Source organism: Vitis vinifera, chromosome 5 (genome assembly GCF_030704535.1).
Source record: "Vitis vinifera cultivar Pinot Noir 40024 chromosome 5, ASM3070453v1".
NCBI classification, from domain to species: domain Eukaryota; kingdom Viridiplantae; phylum Streptophyta; class Magnoliopsida; order Vitales; family Vitaceae; genus Vitis; species Vitis vinifera.
In genome coordinates this window covers 25,405,369-25,425,456 of record NC_081809.1, presented here as the reverse complement: position 1 = coordinate 25,425,456, position 20,088 = coordinate 25,405,369, and the positions used below count along the sequence as shown (strand labels likewise).

Here is a 20,088-nt window from a genome sequence, read left to right as displayed (position 1 = left end):
CCGAAGCTTGCAAACATGAGTTGGATTATCTAAATCAACAAAACCTGGAGATTGAGACATATAAACATCTTCAGAGAGATGACCTTGCAAAAAGGCATTGTTTACATCCAGTTGTCGTAGAGACCAACCACGACTCACAACAAGGCTAAGAACTAAACAGATTGTAGCAGGCTTCACCACAGGAGTGAAAGTGTCATGATAGTCAATTCCTAGTCGTTGATGAAAGCCACTCTGATGGTTCTGTTGATAGGCACAAAGCACGCTTGGTTGCGAAAGGCTTTCATCAGCGACCAGGAATTGACTATCATGACACTTTCACCATGGGAAACTTATTACAGAAAAATTCACAGAAACACTAGGAAGATGAAGAAGAAGATGATGATTCAACCCTTGCCTGTGAGATATGCATTGAACCCATTTCATCAAACAAGAAGTTCAAGAACAACCACAACTGTACTCACTCTTTCTGCATGGACTGCATGGCCAGCTACATTCAAGTCAAGGTTGAAGACTAGTACGTCCCCGATGTAGCATGCCCTGCCTTAGACTGTGGCCATCTCTTAAACCCTCTCCATTACCTGCCTATCCTTCCGGCAACACTCTTCACTAAGTGGTCCGACCTCCTCTGCAAGAAGGTGGTCCTTCTAGGGTTTGAAAGATGCTACTACCCTAACCAAACTTGCTCAGTGTTGATAGTGAATGAGTGTGGGGGGAATGTTAGGAGATCAAAGTGCCCAAATTGTAAGAAGCTCTTTTGTTTTCAGTGTAAGAGTCCATGGCATTCGGGTTATCGATGTGATAAGAGGGAAGAGATGAGAGATGTGAATGATATGTTGTTTGGGGAGCTTGTGGAGACCAAGAAGTGGAGTAGATGTCCTAGTTGTGGTCATTGTGTTGAGCTTGTTGAAGGTTGCCCCAATGTATCTTGCAAGTTTGTTTTCTCTTTTTGAGTTTTTTTCTTTCTTATTTCGATAGAAGGGTTTACAATAATCGATTTGCATTAAGATTTAGGGTTTTAGGATTTAAGATCGCATATTCTTGTTTTTTCTTTTAGGATTTATGGTTTTAAGTTTAAAAAATTATTCTTTATTTTGACTTTAGGTTTCGGGTTTAAGGTTTAAAAGATCATACCTTATTTTGACTTTAGGTTTAGAGTTCAAGGTCTAAAAACTCAACTCGTGCCAAGTTTGAGTTTTCACTCTCCTATTGCATCTTGTATATCTTTTCCATACAAGATTTGTGGTAACAATTTGCATTAAGGTTTAGAATTTAGAATTTTGTTAATTGGGTTTTAAGGTTAGAAGAACCTACATTCATTTTGACTTTATGGATTAGGGTTTTAGGATTTAAGCTTATAAATCCTGCTTTCCTTTTGACTTTAGGGTTCATGGTTTAAGATTCCGTTTGAATTAACTCATGCCAAGTTGAGTTAATTCAAATGGAATTTAGGGTAAAATAGTCCAAACCATAATACGAGTTGCTCTTGATAGTTCATTTAATTTTGGATGTAGATGGTCAACAAAGTTCTGCTATGAATGTGGAGGAAAGCTTCATAATGATCGATGCCAATGCAATGGTGATCAATTCTTAAACATCTACCATATCATCTAGAATGGAGCTAATAAGGTTTTTTTTCTTTTCTTGTCTACCACTTTTCTCCCTCAGAATCACAGGACAATAATATCTTGTATAATGAGAATTAATTATTGACTGCATACTCTACAACTAAATCAACTACAAGAATTCAAATCGTTTTAATTCTTGTGTCGAGGGTTTATACGTATTACATTTTGCATCGAATTTTTGACTTTAGGGTTTAGGGTTTTAAAGACCCTCCTATTCAAGGCTTAGCAATTAAATTTTAAACATCCTTTGTGGCAAAGTTTGTGTACTATATGATTGGATTTGGACCGAGGTTTAGACTTTAGGGTGTGTTTGTTAGGCTAGAATAGGAATAAAATAAAATTAGGAATATAATAACGATATTATGTGGAAGAGATGAATCAAAATCCTAACAAGAGTGCGTTTTAATTTCTATGACAATAAATTATTTCTTTTCCTATTATTATTTCTAAAAGATAACCAAACGTAACAACGAGTGGGAAATGGAATCAATTTCCCATTCTCATTCCATATAGCGACATTCCAAACATATACCCTTTGGGTTTAGAAACCCTACTATTTTAGGGTTTAGCACCGAGGGTTTAAGGATTTGAAACAAAGCATGTGAGGTTGAGTAAAATTGGCTGCAAATGTGACGATGAGAATAAATTCTTATAATTACACTATGTAATAAATATCTTGTATGAGAAATCAATCAATTCTTCAACGCATATTATACAATCTTTTTATAAGAAAACTAGCATCGTCTTAATTCTTGAATTGATTTTTGGTGTAGACGCACAACGAAATTTTGCAACAAATGTGGAAGAGAGATTCATGATAGTAGGTGCAAATGCAAGACCACACCTTGGAGGATGTATTTATTTTTCTTACTTGTAACTTTTTTATGGATTACATACATCAGTCTCCTTCCTCAACAAGATGATTCTTAGGTCAAAATAAATTAGTTGTTTTTTCGGTAGAAATTTTTAGATTTGTGTAACAACACAACATGATTGAATGAAAGCTTCATTTTTAAATGTTCAAATATGTTAATATCTTTTTTAGAATTATTCATCAGTAATTAATTTCATAAATGTTGTTTAGTACTAACGATTAGAAGACATTCTCATATCTATGTTGGCTAGATCTAACAATTTCGGAAAATAATTTCCATCAAACCAAACAGAGAAGTAGAAGGAAAAAAAATGAGTAAAAATATTGCTGATAATAAACCCTCTTATTCCATATATAGGTAAGAAGATCAACCCTGTATAAGTCTGAAGATCAACCCAAAAGTTCAAGGGCAAACATTTTCCATGCTGAAACATGTAAATACAGGAAGGAGCAACCTAAGTTTCATGAGACATTTACTAGGATTCATACCTTCTTCATGAGAAGAAATAACCTTTTATTGACTTCTAATTTATTCAAATTGGAGGGGTCACCTTTGAGAATCATCAGAAGGCCACCAAATGAGGCATATATCACCCTGAAACCCAAAAGCGAACAAGAAACAATGAAGTAAGCAACATAATTAGATGGCAAGAGCAAAACCTATGAAGTATCTGTTTAATGTATACTAAAAACTTTAAACTCTAAAACCCATTACAATAAAATCTTCAGCAAAACCATCTTATTCCAATATCACTCTCTTCTAAGAGTCAACAAGAGCTAAAGAAGTCTTAAGAGCTGCACCAAACAGAGCTTAGGCCACCTTGATTCTCATTACTTTTTTACGCCTAAAAAATATCTTTTTATTGTTTTCTGAAACGATCACCTCATACCTGAAGTGAGATCCTAGACCATATAGACCTGCATACTTGCAGGGTTCATGGCCTACCAATAGATGTAACTAGGAAATTGTCTATGCTGAAAAATGAGAATGGTGACCATTGTAAGATTCCCACTCTAAGCGGTTTAGGAGCTACATTTTAATCTAAAATGTAGAAAGCCCAAGCAGGTGTGTACTCTGAAACCAAGACAGGCAATCACAAAATGCAACATACTAATGTCTAAAAAGGATGGATATGTACCCTTTAACATCAGGTCCTGAACCTTCATTTGAGACTTTATATATTATCCCATACATGACATAATCAAATTTGTCTGCAAGTGACTTCTGCTCACCCTGGATTCAGGATACAATTTGTGTAAGAGCATATAATAATTTGATAAATTGCTAAATCTCAGAATGAAAATATGGAAAATCGTTCAAGAGTCAAGACAAACATTAAAGAAGCATGTGAGTCATGCTGATTTAGTAGTAGTAGCTGTAGATGGCCTCTAGATGCAGGTGATCTCAAGGGAAGTGTTCATTGAGCAAGTATATCAATGTTGTATTGCAAACAACAGAAATAAGAGGTACAGGCCTTTAAAAATATTTTCATTTCCAATTTGATCATTAGTTATCTTCCACAAACTAGGTGCTTCTTTACCACCTTGCAAAATAACTCATTATAAAGAAAAGATTGGCATGGTTATTGGCACCATGTAAATCATCGATATCACGCGATCAGAAAAACCATCAAGTCCTGTATGAGATCTAGATATGGATGCCATGGGAGGAATAAGATTACCTGAGTAAAATAGTCAGTGACATCTGCTCCATCCAAATGCAGAGTCGGAGCTAACACCATTCTGAATTTCTCCCCAGCCTGAATAGGATATGCCTCTATGTTCACATCTAGTTGCATGAACATGTCATACTGCTCACTCGATGCTTCAATACGAGAAACTAAAGAAACAAATTCATGGAACTGTAAGCTTGATAGAACAGAAACATTCAAGTATGTTTCAAAGAAGCCAGCAAGGTTTGTTGATCAAGTTAAAACCCATTATAGCTTTCTTTCTGTTTTTTTTAGTAGAGCATTCAAATCAATTGTATCCTGGTTAAATCTCCGAAGCAAGACTGAAGATAGGTAACTTTCTTTTTATTTTTTGTCCCTACTGGGATTTGAACTTGGAACCTCCTGCAGCCCCATTCCAACCCTTTACCACATAAGCCAGGCCTAAAGGGCTGACATGTGCAACACCTTATTATAGATCCTTAATAGGCTGCACTCTGCAAGTTAAAAAGGATCTACTGAATAATGAAAACAAGACCTGAGGGAGTGGCTTCATCAACTGCTTTGATACACTCCTTCATTTCATTTTTCAGGCTAAGCACATGGTCCATCAGAAACTTATAACACAAACAAAAATAGCCTCTTAAATGAATTCAGTGCGATTTCCTAACTTCTATATTATCACTTATTGATAAAATAATTGATATTCAAATATTCAGCGCAAATACCATATAATAGAAAAGTTGGCAGCTTATTGTGGAGACATCACTATAGTCACTTTAATAAAATAAAACAGAGATCACTTATTTAACCCATAAAATCCATTAATACAAAGAAGTGATTAGAAAAGTAAAAAAACTTGTTGAAATGCTCTCCAAAATACGATATGAGAACTAGAACTAGCAAGACCTATCCAACCCATTCGGGTTGGCTTCTTGGGAACTGCATTCATTGATTGTTATTTGGCCACATAAAAGAGCAAAATTTGATTCCTCCTGGTATCCAAAATGAAGTCAATTTATAGCTCCTATAAGCACAAGACTTTATCGAAATCTCAAGGATAGACCAATCATCTCATAAATAAATATAAAACATCAATAAAGATGCTAAAATTGATTTATCTCAGGTATGTATTAACGAAAATGGTCTAATTCAGTTCCCATGTCATGCCAAACATCTCATAAGAAAAAAAACGTGTTGAGATAATAAATCAAATGCACAAAAAGGCCAGAACGTTCAAACCACTCAAAAGCAATTGGCAATAGAAAGATATTAGTTAACATTTGAAAACACTCAGGAGGACCAGAAACCCAGCTAGAGGACCACAATTCAATAGCAGCGAAATGCTTGTTCCCTTGTTTCAGGTGGATATAACATTTAAGTACTCAATATGAAACAACAAGAATGAAGAGCCAGGATCAAACTGAATAATTCAATGAAAAATTAAGGGAAACATTAACAGATATACCTTTATCAAATTTTTTACCACCTGGATCTTGTCCGTCAACCACAAAAATATCATCAAAAAATGTTTCAACCATCGTCACTGCAAAATTATCTCTTGGCAACAAATATTCACCTACAAAATTAAAAGAAGAAAGCGAAGAATAAGAGTGGGTTCTAATGCACTAAACAACAGCAAACATGAGCTTCCTGAAAAACAAGAATCATGCTGCAGAACTGATAGTCTACATTGTAAATCACTTGCATAGATAAAAAGAAAAAAGAAAAAAGTCCAAAACGCATGCACCCAGTCAAGATTCAAAAATATTCATATGAAGATTTTATTTCCTATAAAACAAGTTCTATGAAATTTCAACCCTAAGCCTAAATTTCAAATCTACTATTACAATTCCAACTTCTAAAAATAAGAAGGTACAAAAGCATTCTAAAGTCTTAAAAGATTTGTGTACTTAGTCAGGGGGCAGTGCTCTCTGACATAATCAAAAGGCCGTGCTGCTAGGGTGCCCCACAATGCCCAATACCGAATTCCCACTATATAAACAATGACAGACACACAGAATCATCGTAACTAACAAGGAAAATGGATCCAAGCAAATTCAGGGAAATCAAAACCCAAATAGAATCGATCGATAATGATTCCAATAAAACAACCACAGATAGCTTCAAGGATCAATTTGTGCCACAGGATCAGGCTAGGTGCTCTTCAAAGCACAACGGAACAAATGCTTACAAGAGGGGATCAAAGTTCGGTCTTTAAACTTCATGGGAAAATGAAGCAGGATAACAATAACAATAACAATGGCAAACATAATAAAAAACCCAATAGCAAACTCAATAGTTCTTTCTATTAAACATGTAGTTATACCTTTCAAAAGCTCAGAAGAAGCCAAATACATCACTCAAAGCCAATACAGTAGAATAAAATAAAATGCACTTGAACAAAAGCTTGAATTCCAAAAACAAAGGAACACAAAGAAAACTGAAAAACCCTACCCATTTCTCTTCAGCAAAGATTTAGGCAAATTTTTTAGAACCAAACTATTTCTTCAAACCTACTCCACTGATGAATTGGGCTCAGTACCTGAGTGTTTTTAGCTGAAATTTTACATTTTCATTTTTTTTTTTCCTGTTTGGCTCCCGAGAAAAAGAAAAAATAACCATACAAACCCTTTTGAAGAGAGATTAACTTTCAATAGCTTCTTCAATTTGTTGCTGTTTCTGCGTTTTTCCTCTACTTTCTCCTTGTTTCTCACAGGTAACTGGTGGGGTTTAAGGCCCTTCAGTGTTTGAGGGCCTGAGGTTGCGAAAATGAGATGACAATAATTGAAAATAATTTTAAAATAAAAATATAGTTTGATTTTTCATTTTTATAGCATAAAAATATTTATGAAAAAAAAATTATTTTTATTCCCTTTTTAAGATTTTTAAAATAGATGTGAATGAAAAAAAAAATAGAAGAAAGATGGGATGTCTACCATTTTAAAAATTCTAACAAAATATTATTTGAAAATTAAAAATAAAAAATTGCTAAATTATGAAAAACCTTTAAGAAAATGTTTTATGGCAAAAGTAGAAAACATGTTTTTGAAAACAAAAAATAGGAGGCACATGTTTTAGTTAATAACTAGAAAACATGGTGTTTTTTGAAAATATGTTTTAATTATTTTTTAAAGATTGTTTTAAAAATAATAGGATAAATATGAAAATAATTACAAAAAAAAACAATTTTAACTAAAATTTTCTAACTCTCATTATTACTCCCATTATTTATTCTTATTTTTAATAAAACAATTTTCCTTTTCTTAGAACATGATTAAAAAAAATAATTTAGCTTGGCTCATGCGATTCTCCAAAAATTTTAAAAAACACATCAAACACCAGGCTCTATTTGAGAATGTTTATTTAATAAGAGGTGTTTTTTAAAACAATTCTACACAGATTGGGAAATGTTATTTTAAAAATTATTCTTTAAAATTTTATAAACAAAAATTTATTTAAAAGCTTGAATACTTTTAATTTATTTTATATGTTATTACATATTTTTAAAAATAAATTTTATTTTCAATTATTTTTCAAATATATAATTATTTTTTATAACAAATATCCAATCCCAAAAAGTGTTCTAAAAAGCAGTTTTTCAGAACTATTCTTTTATGTTTTGTAAAACAAAAATTCATTGAAAATCTAAAATATATTTAACTTATTTTTAATATTTTTAAAAATAAATTTTATGTTTAATATTTTATTTTTAATCATTCTATATATTAATATAATTATTTTTAAAACAATCTTTAAAAAATAATGAAAAATAACTAAAAAATATTTTTTTTAAATACCGTATTTTCTATTCTTAAAAACAGTAAAAAGAAAATAATTCAAAATCACTCTTATTCGGGCTTTTGTTGGTAATCGAAACAGTTAAAGATTTGGTACAGTGGATGCATACATCTGATGACAAACGTTCTCAGTCCGAGAGTCTAATGATTATTCAGACATTCTGATAATGATATGTGCAAATGGGTAAAAGCAAGCAGGAGGTAAGCTTCTGCTTCTGGGCAAAAGCACAACAATTGTAACAGGCATCTACACCTTCCTTATGAGAAGGAACACCCTCTGATCAAGGTCCAACTTGGCAGTATTCGCAGGGTCTCCGCTCAGCATCATCAGCAGTCCCCCAAATGAAACATATATCACCCTGACCACCAAATCAAAACACCAACCCCAAATTAGATAACATGCCAAAAGATCTACCGCGATGATTGAAAACTGTTCTTAAAAACAATTTTCTATTCTTCATTACAGAATCGAGTTTTCAAACTTCAAAAACAATGTCGGTTGACAAGTGTTTGAATTGAAAAATGGGTACATCTTTAGAATAATTTAAGGTATTTTCAAATTGGAAACACAGAGAACAGGCTAGAAATTTTTGCATTTTACAGAAGTTCTCCGTGCCCTCATGAAGAATAAGTTGACAAAACTGGCTTTCATATTGGACTTTTTAAATAAAATTTTGTTAAAAAAGATTGCCAAAAAGGTCCCTAGCATCCCAAGTGACACAATAAAACAGGTCAGTTGAATAGTTTTAGGGACGTGTGATCTTGAATAAATAAACTTGTAAGATTGTCTAAACCGAAAAAATTAAGCACAATGACCATCCTAAGCATTTACTTCTATAGTTTACAAGCTATGGCTTCAAGCCAGGTGCACAAAGTATGTGCATATGAGTAGATATGTTTACTCTGAACCTAGAAACACACTTGCAAAATGCAAGACATAAGCAAATGCATAAAATATATGTACACATACCCTTTGACATTGGGTCCTGAGCCTTCCTCTGAGATCTTATATAATTTCCCGTGCATCACATACTCAAATTTGTCTGCAAGTGACTTCCGCCCAGCCTGAAATTGGGTAAAATTTAGCACACAGATAACATTAGGTTATGATAATTTGATAATCAAGGAAGAAACCAAAGAAAAAAGAAAGAATTTGTATTAGGTTCAAGTACAGCAGAAGAGAAAGGACAGAGATCTTCCTAAAGACAGAAACAAAGAGAATAATAAATGGCTACATGACAAGCTATGACAAGATAACCTCCACCTGATTAACCACCCTCTATGCTACAAAGCAGGCTTGGAGGGCTTCTCTTTTGTGTCTGTTGTGGACTTCAAGAAGGAAAGAAATAGGAGGTTTTCCAAAGGTGTAGAGTAGTCAGATCAAGCAATTAAGTCTTCCTTAATATGTATATTTTTTTATAGGGCTAGAGTGTACATAGACAATCACTCTGTCAATGATAGGCTTTGGTGGTTGGTTTGTTGAGTTCAAAGTAAGGAGAGGGAGGTTGTTTTTTGGTTTCCATCTTCCTTTTTGCCTGCTTGTTTGGCATTAATTGCATGCATCATATGTACCTTGATGCGCTATCTTCAGGCTCTTTTTTAATTAATATATATTATTGTTTGCCTATCAAGTGAAAAGAGATGGCAACACCACTACTTATCTTAGTTCCTGAGGCTCAAGCTCAAGTGCTATTCTTTGTAGAGGCAGCTTAACAAAAAGAGTTGTCCTATACTATTAAGTCCTATATATCCCTCTTTTCTTCTTATATATTTTGGTTAGAAAAAAACAAGAGTTCTTCTTGGACTTCTCATGTAATGACACACTCGAAACATACCACTCTTACTGCAGCAGTTAATCGTTTGGTTCTAGCCAAATAAACCACCATTCCACAACATTTCACCTATTACCATGTCCCCCACATTCTCAAAATTGCATCATCTCCCATTCAATCATTCATCTTGCTGCTCATCCATCCTAGCATCCTAAAGTTGAATTATACTAAGTACATGATAAACGTGTCCCTGTAATCCTCTACCATGCAAATGAGATGATCCCATCATTAAACATTTTGGAGGTAAATTAAACATTGTCATGGTTACAATGCTATGCAAGTCGCAAGCTATTATGCAATATGTAAACCATTACCCCATGAACAATTATCAAACTTGAATAATCAGGCTTAAAATTTTTGAAAGTTGTTGAAAGGAACTCAAAATTTAAAGACAATCCAACATTTTAAAGATAATCCAAGTATTAGAGAGAAGTTTATACTTAAATTTGATTCATCATGCTCAGCCCAAAATAATAGGTGATTAGAACCCATGAGAAGAATAAGATTACCTGAGTATAATAGCCGGTGTCGGGCGTTCCATCCAAATCCAGTGTGGAGGCTAATGACATTGCAAATTTCTCCCCAGCATGCATAGGATATATCTCAGTATTCACATCAAGCTGCATGTACATGTCAAGCTGCTCACTCTGGGCTTCAATGCGCGAAACTAAGGCAAAATATTTGTAGAATTGTTAGCTTCAAACTCCAAGAGAAATAATTTATTTAAGAAGAGTACTCTTAAATACTATTAAGAGAGTTCAATACGAAAAACTAAAGAGAATCATTTCCTCATCTGGTTAAAGTTCCATCAAGCCTTATATGTTGTGCACCATCAATTTAGATAGGAGTCAAAGAGGTTTTGCAAAACCAGAAATCTAAGATTACAAGAATTTGAAACATGATGCATAATATCTTATTCAACCAACCATCCTAAAAGATTGCAACTTGCAAGACTCGAGTAGCTAGTAACTTAATAGACCATATAGAAAATCCTAAAAGGTCGAAAGGCATAGCCTCTTCATGCAAACCAAAACATTGAAGATTAGGTTATTTACCAAAATACCAATTCACCAAACCAGAACCCTGAAGATGGGGCTTCCACTGGGTAAAGAGCCTCCACTTACAGGCTATTTCCACATCATAATCGCTCAGCCATTATTCAGAAGCCCCCCCCCCCCAAACAATGCATTTTCTTTTTCTTTTTCACCATTTTCATATGGCCCCAATAGTTTACACCTGCATGACTAGGATCTAACTGGTAATGTTATGTCTGCAACTCCACCTTAACATGACCATCAGACCAGCAAACTCAGGTCCTCAAATTCATTCACTCGTGTTATAAAATATATATATATATATAATTGACAGTTTCACACCTACCTAATCACATCCTTATTGACTAGGGTTTAAATCTTTCTCACATGTCCTCAGTTACAGTCATTACTATGGTCCTGTTTTTCTGAGGCTGGACTGGCATATGGGAAAACCACATAATGGCCACAAAAAGCTCATTTTACTTTTTTTTTTTCTTTTGATTGACAAGCAGAAAGCACACAATGTTGATTAAAAGTGAGTTTAAGGATTGAACTAGCACAATCCTACTTCTTAGATTTAAAACTATAAACCACCATCTGCCCTGGTCCCAAGAAAAGAATATAAGAATTAATCATTGAAGCCTGTCTCAAGTTGTAAGAGATTGGAAAGGGGATCCTAAGGGCTTGGCTATGGAAGGTTCCTCAGTTATCAAGAATAAAAAAAAAAAATGAGATTGGGAAGGGGATGAGGGAGGTTGCGAGTTTCAGTCATAGTAGGGAACCACTAAACAAAAAACCAAAAATAAAAATAAAAATAAAAAGTTACAAAAATGAAATATTACCTATGAGAAAAGAATTATCTAACACTTAATTACACAAGTGGGTTGGGCCACAATAGGTGAATAGTCTAAGCCTAAGCATGGAACTACAATTAATTGGGCTTGTCAAAGAAGACTAGCACAACCTGGCTGAATAAGCCTATAAGCTGGACCCAAGCACATTCAAACAGGGTGTGTAGAATAATTGGAGCAAAAATCTTCATCCCCACCCCAAATTTAAAATTATAATCAGGCACAACATGTGGAACAGTATCAGAACACCATTTCATTTCATCATATAGATAAGCAAATGGAGGCTTACTGATATAGATACCCATGTGCATGGACAAGAAGCTTTTGTGAATCAACTATCAAGTGTGTGATTCCCCATGCTTAGGTATCCTAATTTCTTAGTTGCATAGACAGGTCATTACTTAACAACCAAGTATGGATCCTATGATAATCTCATCAGATTAGACTGAACCCAGTTTCTAAATAAATTCACACCAACACAAATTCAAAAATCAGTAATAGGACATCTTCCCATGATGAACTAAATAAAATAAAAGTTGGCTCATTATATAAAAACAAATTATTCTAAAGAAAAATAATTAAAATTTCATCAGGCTAACAAAGACTACATGAAGATATACCAAAACAAATGGAGCATAATTTAATCAAGAAACATGGTTATGTGAAGAGTATCAAATGATCCAATACAATATAGCTCCATTATGTTTGCAACAAAGAGATACCAGTTGACATTTGACTAGGACAGCAAAGGAGGAGAGAGAACTCTAACCCAAAAAGAAATCAACATTTCCTCCCTTTGTTCTAGTAGCAAGGGTAGTCATTGTTTAAGCACTTCACAGAAATAAAAATAGCCAATATCAAACTAAATAATCAAGTGAAACATCAAAAATCCTTCAAAAATATACCTTTATCAAACTTTTTCCCATCTGGGTCAATTTGAATGACCTTAAATATGTCCCCAAAAAGAGTATTCTCCATCGTTACTGCAAGTTTATCTCTCAGAAGCTAGCAGCTAAAAAGAATCTGATATAATACAATGAAAGAAGATTTAGAACAATCGACTTCCATGGCAATAATTAACAGCATGCACATCATTCCTAACAAAGAACACCAGTTTGTCGAATTAATAAGCAACAACAATTACTATGCTACAAATTGTCCTTACCTCATTACATATTTGTTAAGCACAAAGGCTAAATATTTCACTGATTTTCCAAATCCTATGTTTGGTTGCTCAGAAAAAGATATGAAAACAAAAAGAATTATAACTCTTAAGCTATCACATTTTCTTTTAATTATTTTGGGACCCAGGAAAAAGGAAAAATCAACTCTGCCTGCCTATACTTTTGAGGCTAAGTTCATGAGAGCTCTTAGTTTTTCTTGAAATAAAATCAACACATATTATTATCAAAAAAAAAAAAAAATCAACACATACAAATAAGCTTCAAGGTTAAATTTTCTTTCACCTCCTCAACTTTCTCAGTAAACAGAAAACACAAACACAATAAGCCCGCCCCTAATTCATTTTATGGTGTTTTCTCCTGCTCTCAGCCAGCTGACCTGAAGAGCATTTACTTCAGGCACAATTAATATAGCCATAGCCATGTTAATAACAAGAATGCATAAAATAAAGGAAACGCTCAGTGAGGATGCTGAAAAATCTGAGCAAATGTAGAGAGATTGCAGGAAAGCCTAATCTTCTTGCTTTATTTTAGTTTTGGTTCCCAGAGTAAAATTTTTGTTCTGAACCTTGTTCATACGTCTTAATTTCCAGAAAGGAAAACAGTAAAATTAGCAAATAAAAAATTTAGAAACCGAAGAGTCAGAATGCTTAATTTCTTTAGTTATCACATATTTTCCCCGCAACCAAGCAGACTTATATTGAATTTTCCGAGGAAAATAACTGAAGCCGTTCAACCTAGAAATCGTTACGAGTGGGCTTGAGGGGAAGGAAAAAAAAGGAAAAGACCCGGAATGTTAATTTCACTAATTTCCCTGTGTTTTTCTGGGAAAATAAACAGATTAGATGAACCATTTCCGGGAAAGTTACCTGCTGATGGTGAGCCCAATAGAGGTGGGAAAGTGGGAACATTTTTTGGGGGCTTGGAAACCTCGAGCAGGGTAAACTAACTTCCCCTTTTCTCGTGATAATTTTTGAAACAAAATGAAAACATATAAATAAGCATAAAAATAAATAAAGAAATAAATAAATAAATAAATTCCCCTAATTTTCTCGGCAACCAAACAGAAGGTGCATAGAAAACACAACAACAATAATACCAAGAACGCCCAAAACCCAGGAAACCCTACATTTGGTTGCTGAGAAAACTGAACAAAAGTAAAGAGACCACAATAGGGTTGTGAGCTTTATGCTTTGTGGTGCTTTCAGTTTCCAGAATAAACAGATTTTCCCACATTTTCTCAGGTAACAAACCAAAGAAAAAGAGCAGACAGAAAGGGCACAGAGCACTAACCACTGCGAAACCTTCAAATGCCAAAACCCTAGAGGGATTGAAGAGGGGTGTTATTAACAAATAGCCTAGAATGATTCCCAGTTGAAAAGCAAGTTACATACTTCTAAGTGTAAATATTAAATAAATAAACAAGTATTAGCAGCTCTAAAAAAATAAATAAATATTTATTTATTTTTTATTATTTTTTATTTGGAAAATAATTTTTATTAAAAATAAAAATAGATTTTTATATTTTAAAATTTCTCTCTCATATATGCTTTCTGTCAAAAATACCCTTGATTTGGAATTTTGTTAAAAAAATGTTCTTTTAAAAAATATTATTAAAATACAGTTATTTAAAAAATAAATAAATAAATAAAACATTTCCCACCTTTTTTTTATTTTTATATTTTTGTGGACCCCGCATTTCGGCTCGCGAGCTCTCGATTTTTATTTGAAAAATTGATTTTTATTGATTATTTGAAAATGACTTGGAGTCGCCACTTATTTTTGTTTTATTTTTAAAGGGTAAACAAAATAAGAAAGAAAAACCCTAAGTGTGACTCCTTATTTTGGAAAAGGTGATCTACGAAAAACCGGATCGGGTTTGGGGGTCAGGTTACTTATCGGGAAGGTACGGTAAAGACCGTAGCACCCCTCTAAGTCCTTAAAGACGGGTCTCTACTAATAAAATGAAGTTGACGTGGCCATCAACAAGAAAACCGATGAATACTCAAATCGATCATGCACAATATGAGAGGCAAAGCATATATAAAGAATGAGCAAAATATGAATAGATGCATACCTGGGCGGCAATCACAAATGCGCTATCGTGAAACATGGTTAGTGAACAATAAACAGATATAATTAAGCGCATATCAAGAATAGAGCAAATCAATCATGTCTGGAAAGCCAATCAACTAATCAGTAAATCAATCATGAAATCACATATGTAGGGCCCCCACCAAAGCCCGTTTATTTTGCATGAATTAATTTCATAAATCTCATTATTCGGAATTACAAAATTAAATCTTTGCTTATTTTTAAAACATTTTAAAATCATGAAAAATTCGAAAGTGGCTCGCCAAAAAGAAAATGACGGCCAAATTTTATTGAAAATAGGATTTTTAGGTCCTAAAAATAAACCAAGGTTGAGAACTAAAAAAAAAGTCAAAATTATTTGAAGAATTTAGAAATTAAGAAACCATTTGAAAATTGGAATTTGACGGTTTATTTTAAAATAAGGATGATGAAATGAAAATAAAGGGTACGCGGTCACCACAATTGCACGTCAAAAAGTGACCATGCAACTCATGCAATAGTAGAATTCTGAACTTGGGGACACCTCGGTTGCCAGATGCATGCCTCTTCTGAAACTCCAATGGAGCTGGAAAATACCGCAAGGTAATGAGAGTATTGAAACTGGAGACGGGTGAGAACTGATCAAAAGTACCCAAAGGCGACCAAGCGAATGAGGAACCTTGTGAACTAGGCATCAATTCTTTTTCTGGGCCAACCAAACGGTAGAGAAGTCTAAACCCCCTCTTTCAATTAATCAAAATAAGCCTTTGGCTGCCATCTCCATAGGAGCTCCTGCTACTGCTGCTAGTGGTGGTGATACTGCTGCTGCCACCATGAACTGATGCTGCATTGGAAAGGTGGTTTCACTGTACTTGCTATGCCCAGGCACAGGGCTTCAACCAGTGGTCCACCAGGTGGGGAAGTCATCTACGGAACAGGGTTCATCCGATTGAGAGGTTGAGACTTGAAGCACCCACCATTTCTACCAAGTTCTGGAGGGATAACGAGTAAAACGTTGTTTAGAAAGTTCTCTTTTGAGTACATAGCAGCTGCAAATCCATTATGTCCATCGAATAGCCTAAAAACCGAATATGTAGAAACCCCATCTCCAATCACCCTTTGGTATTCGGTCTTGAGTATAGTGAATCTCTCCCTCTTTCTTGTTTTGGCTGACCTGTCCATGTATAACGTCAGGTTTCTCAATCTTCTCACTGATCAACTCCCGCTTCAATAGCACCGAGAGCAGGACGATTTGGTGCTCACACCTGGTGATGAGTCCGCCCAATGACCCTTTCACTCAACTTCATTTGCCCATGGGTTCTGAACCAGCACCAGCTTGTGGCCATCCACTTCTCTTACTCACAATAATGAGCATGCATGCCCTTGCACAATAACTCTTTGATTTTCACTTTGCTCTTCCACTTGTAGCCCAAGGGTTCTCGGTGCTCCGAGCATGCAATAGACATCTTCACTATTCAACAAATTGTCCATTCCCTCAGAGAGAACAAGAAGAAGCAGAATCCGATTGGAAATGGACTTGGAACCCGGCAACGTGATGAGTGTGCTGTGGGTATTAAAGGTACGGGTCTTGCTCATGGGTGTGGAGTTAGTGGAGTGGGTGGTGGGGACGGGTGTGAAGAGTAATAGGAATAATGGGAATGCATGAGGAGGGTGGTATGGAGAATGGGATAGCATGGCAGTGGGTATGAAAGGAGTATGGAAGCAAGTATGGATGATTTCTGGACTGAAATTCCCTAAGTCGGTACAAAAGGATATAGTGAATTTCCTCAAAGGTTTTTATGAGCTTTCTGGCGAGAGGTTTTCATTCTGGATACCATGCTTTCACTATGTCTCGCAAGTCTCATTACTTAGGCACCCAATCATTATTCTTTTCCACCTCCAAAACGTTCTTTTGGGATATTTCAGCATCCCTTTTATCAAGAGCCCAACTCCTTCTCTATCTCAAGGTTTCTCCTTGTTCTCATACTTGGCTAATGGGATATTTCCATTAACTTCCACAAAACCATTCTGCTGTAGATTCTTCTCACTTTGTTTCTCACCTGTCGAGTCACTATTGCTTCCACGTTGACATGCTGAAACCTGAGTTGAAGTCCAAATGAAGATTCCTATTGGAATGGTGAACAAGTCCATCATGGCATCCATAATATGAATAAGGTCAGTCTCCTTGTTCTGTTCCTCCCTCCAATTAAAGATGACTTACCAATGAGCAAACTCTGAACAGCCCGGTTCAAACCAGGTGACGAAACCTTTCCAAGATCAGGTTCAGTTCCAAGTGAAGAGATATCCTTATCAAACATAGCCTGGTGGATGCCGCCTATGATACTAGCCTCAGAAACCATGCCATTGACATCGTTGTGCTTGTTACTATTGCCATCTCTATCTCACATGTGAGAGCCCTTGAGAGAATCAATCAAAATAGGTTGTCCACCAACTGACTTGAAGGCACGAACAGGTGAATTCACACCACCAGACATCCACTCCTTCAATTTGGCCTTCTCCAAGTACTCCCAGCTTTTTCTCTGAAAGGCAAATCTGATCTCAGTTTCGCGTCCAAGTGGTTCATTCCATACATCCTCAGAAACCGCGAAAGCTCCGCCAGCTTTAGACTCTTGTACATACTGTTTGTCATCATTGTGCTTGATAGTAACAATCACTTTCTCAAACACCAAGTAAGCCAAGTAGAATCCTATACCAAACTGTCCAATCACGTTCTCGTCAATGCCAGCAGCTGAAACTTCCACAAACTCCTCATGCAGGCTACATGGTGTGAAATACGGGCGTAAAAGGTTTGGCATATATGAGTATCTTTAGGGAACCGGGTAGTGGGAGAAATGGACGGGTGGGCATTGGAAGGTGGTGGTGAAATTAAGATAGATAAATTGTAGGAGATGGGCACGAGGAATGGAGAGATGAGTTGGGTAGTAGGCACACTAATGGGCAAAGTGGATATCAGCTGAAAGTTAGTGGAATGGGTAATGGGATATAGTGAGAGAGATGAGGCATCGGGTTGAGTAAGAAGATATGGGGATAGGTGTTGGAAATATGAGGGAATGCAGTGATATAGGTATGGTTGTGGTGTAGAGAGAGAAAGGTGGTAAGAAGAAGAAATGGGTGTACAAGAAATGGGTATGGTGTCCATGAAGTGTGTTGAACGGTATATGACATTGGATATGTTGGAGTGGTAACTGTGGGTATGATATTAGCATGAAGAGATGGTCAGTGGGTATGGTAGCAGCTTCTTGGATTCCTCGGCATCTTGTTGAGCACTTCCTCATCGCCCTGATCATCAATCTTCTTTGCATCAGGATCTGCATATGGCTTAGACCTTCTGTAGGCAGTTATCATGCCCAAGCATCCATTCGTATACACAGCAATCATGACCATGAAGTCCAAGAAAGCAATGACATCTTCCATCAATACAGTCTCCATTGAAGTCACGTGAATTGGGACAAATGCCCAACTACAGGAAACGGATATGAATATCCAGGGATGATGAGCTTGGTGGAAACGTCTTGTATGGCCATACGTGGGATGCCTGCTGCCATTGCCAATGGGACACCAGCAGTGACTGTCACTTGATACGCTGAAGAGCTTTCGCCTGAGGCAGATTGAAATGGAAAGTTTGTGGTTTGTGGCAGCAAGTTGTAATCCCTAGGAGGCTGTGGCAAATGTGGGGCATTTATCCCTTGCATTATGTGATGGATTAGCTTGTGGAATAAAATCCCTCAGTGGGTGGTCACAATGGCTGCCAGAAAAGCCATAACTCCGTTGGAACACTTCATCATGATTGGCTCCAACATGGTAACTCTGCGTTCGCTCAAACCTGCAAGCACTAGTTGAAAAAGCCCAAATCATCTGCTATGCCCATATCACCTGGAAAAGAACGCTGCTGACTCAGAAGGTGTGGCCCATTGCTGAGACTCTGGGAGCTTGTGCTTGCCCTAGCAGCCTTCCCTACCTGCAGGTCTAAGAGAAGAGGAACATCGGTTTCGTCCACCTTTGCAGCCAAAGAGAGACATGTGGCAGCAGCGAGTTGACTCATCCACGACCTATCTCTCTGAAAACACGAACTCGACAGAAACCTATCAACATAATTAACAGCAAGGACTACAGTCAGAGCAGAAAGCCCATAGTGAGCATTGACTTTCAGCATCCACTCAACAGCCTTTGTACTAGCCACCGTTAAAAACCCATATGAGATTATGCTACTGTAACAATGATGGGCTTGTTCTTAGGTAATAGGATGCAGAGATCAAGAAGCAGGAATAGCTTGATTTTCTTCGCTGAAGAACCAGTCAACTTGATGGAGGAGACAATCCCATATAAAAATAAAAGACATGAAATAACCCAGGTGGGTCCACCATTCTTGATGAGACATCATTGTTGAGCAAAGATAAAGTGCCTATCTTATTCTTCACCAGACTGTGGAACCAACAACTTTTCTCTGATGGGACTCATTTAATCCATTTGCAACAACCTTGAACTCTGTTTCCGTGAGGCTTGAGAAATTCTAAACAAACTGATTCAGACACTTTAAAACCCCCGTTCTGATGCCCCGACCATCAGGATCTTCGGATTGCACCGGATGCTCTAAGATGGTAGAGAACTGATCCATCCATGGTTTAAGCATTGACATCATCAAATCACTGGTTTCTGTCTTATATACACCAGTCATCACACTCAACATGGAAGTGCAAGCATAAACTGTTAAAGGTGCTTTTGTGCGTGAAGATTTGTCATAAATCTGAGGAGATGAAACAATTGTATGTGAGCATGGGAACAAAACAGGCACTAGTTTTGGCACCATTGTGTCATCCCAAATCCCCAGAAGGAATGTGCCAAGCATATTAGAGCTCCATGCGTCCGGACATTTTCCAACTGATCTTCTTATCCAACTGCCTGCAATTTTTCATGTCTAGTGTTCTTCTTCCTTCTCGGCTCAAACAAGTCTCCTCTCTGGATGTCTTCTGCTTGTTTGCTTCTTCAACCAAAACAACCTCTGCAAAATAACTCTCAAAGCCCAATACGTTCCTTTCAACCATAATAGATCTCTGTGGGAGTGCGCAGCCAGACCTGGATATACCCTTTTGCAGCCAGTGCATTGAGCAAGGCATAGAAACAAATAGT

General features: G+C 36.1%; 2 protein-coding genes across 10 annotated transcripts; both read right to left on the bottom strand.

The window, feature by feature from the left end:
- Positions 1-2,796: 2,796 nt before the first annotated feature.
- On the bottom strand, positions 2,797-6,948 carry LOC100249225 (DNA-directed RNA polymerases II and V subunit 8A). 6 transcript variants are annotated; one of them, XM_010652379.3, is made up of 5 exons: positions 6,801-6,948; positions 5,638-5,748; positions 4,182-4,339; positions 3,639-3,733; positions 2,797-3,094 (listed from the first exon to the last, which is right to left on the bottom strand). In XM_010652379.3, exons 2-5 carry the CDS (start codon positions 5,708-5,710, stop codon positions 2,983-2,985), a joined length of 438 nt encoding a protein of 145 aa, XP_010650681.1. In that variant the 5' UTR covers positions 5,711-5,748; positions 6,801-6,948; the 3' UTR covers positions 2,797-2,982. The 6 variants fall into 6 exon arrangements, with proteins under 6 accessions (XP_010650681.1, XP_059593178.1, XP_010650678.1 ...); XM_059737195.1 differs by having other exon boundaries at positions 6,821-6,896; XM_010652376.3 differs by lacking the exon at positions 6,801-6,948 and adding an exon at positions 6,627-6,766.
- Positions 6,949-8,004: 1,056 nt separating this feature from the next.
- On the bottom strand, positions 8,005-14,301 carry LOC100254322 (DNA-directed RNA polymerases II and V subunit 8A). Of its 4 annotated transcripts, XM_010652374.3 has the most exons (6): positions 14,161-14,252; positions 13,737-13,822; positions 12,592-12,709; positions 10,311-10,468; positions 8,940-9,034; positions 8,005-8,328 (listed from the first exon to the last, which is right to left on the bottom strand). In XM_010652374.3, the coding sequence occupies exons 3-6, from the start codon at positions 12,662-12,664 to the stop codon at positions 8,217-8,219; spliced, it is 438 nt and encodes a 145-aa protein (XP_010650676.1). In that variant the 5' UTR covers positions 12,665-12,709; positions 13,737-13,822; positions 14,161-14,252; the 3' UTR covers positions 8,005-8,216. The 4 variants fall into 4 exon arrangements, with proteins under 4 accessions (XP_010650676.1, XP_002274171.1, XP_059593174.1 ...); XM_002274135.4 differs by lacking the exon at positions 13,737-13,822 and having other exon boundaries at positions 14,161-14,301; XM_059737191.1 differs by lacking the exons at positions 13,737-13,822; positions 14,161-14,252 and adding an exon at positions 13,997-14,154.
- Between the last annotated feature and the right edge of the window lie 5,787 nt (positions 14,302-20,088).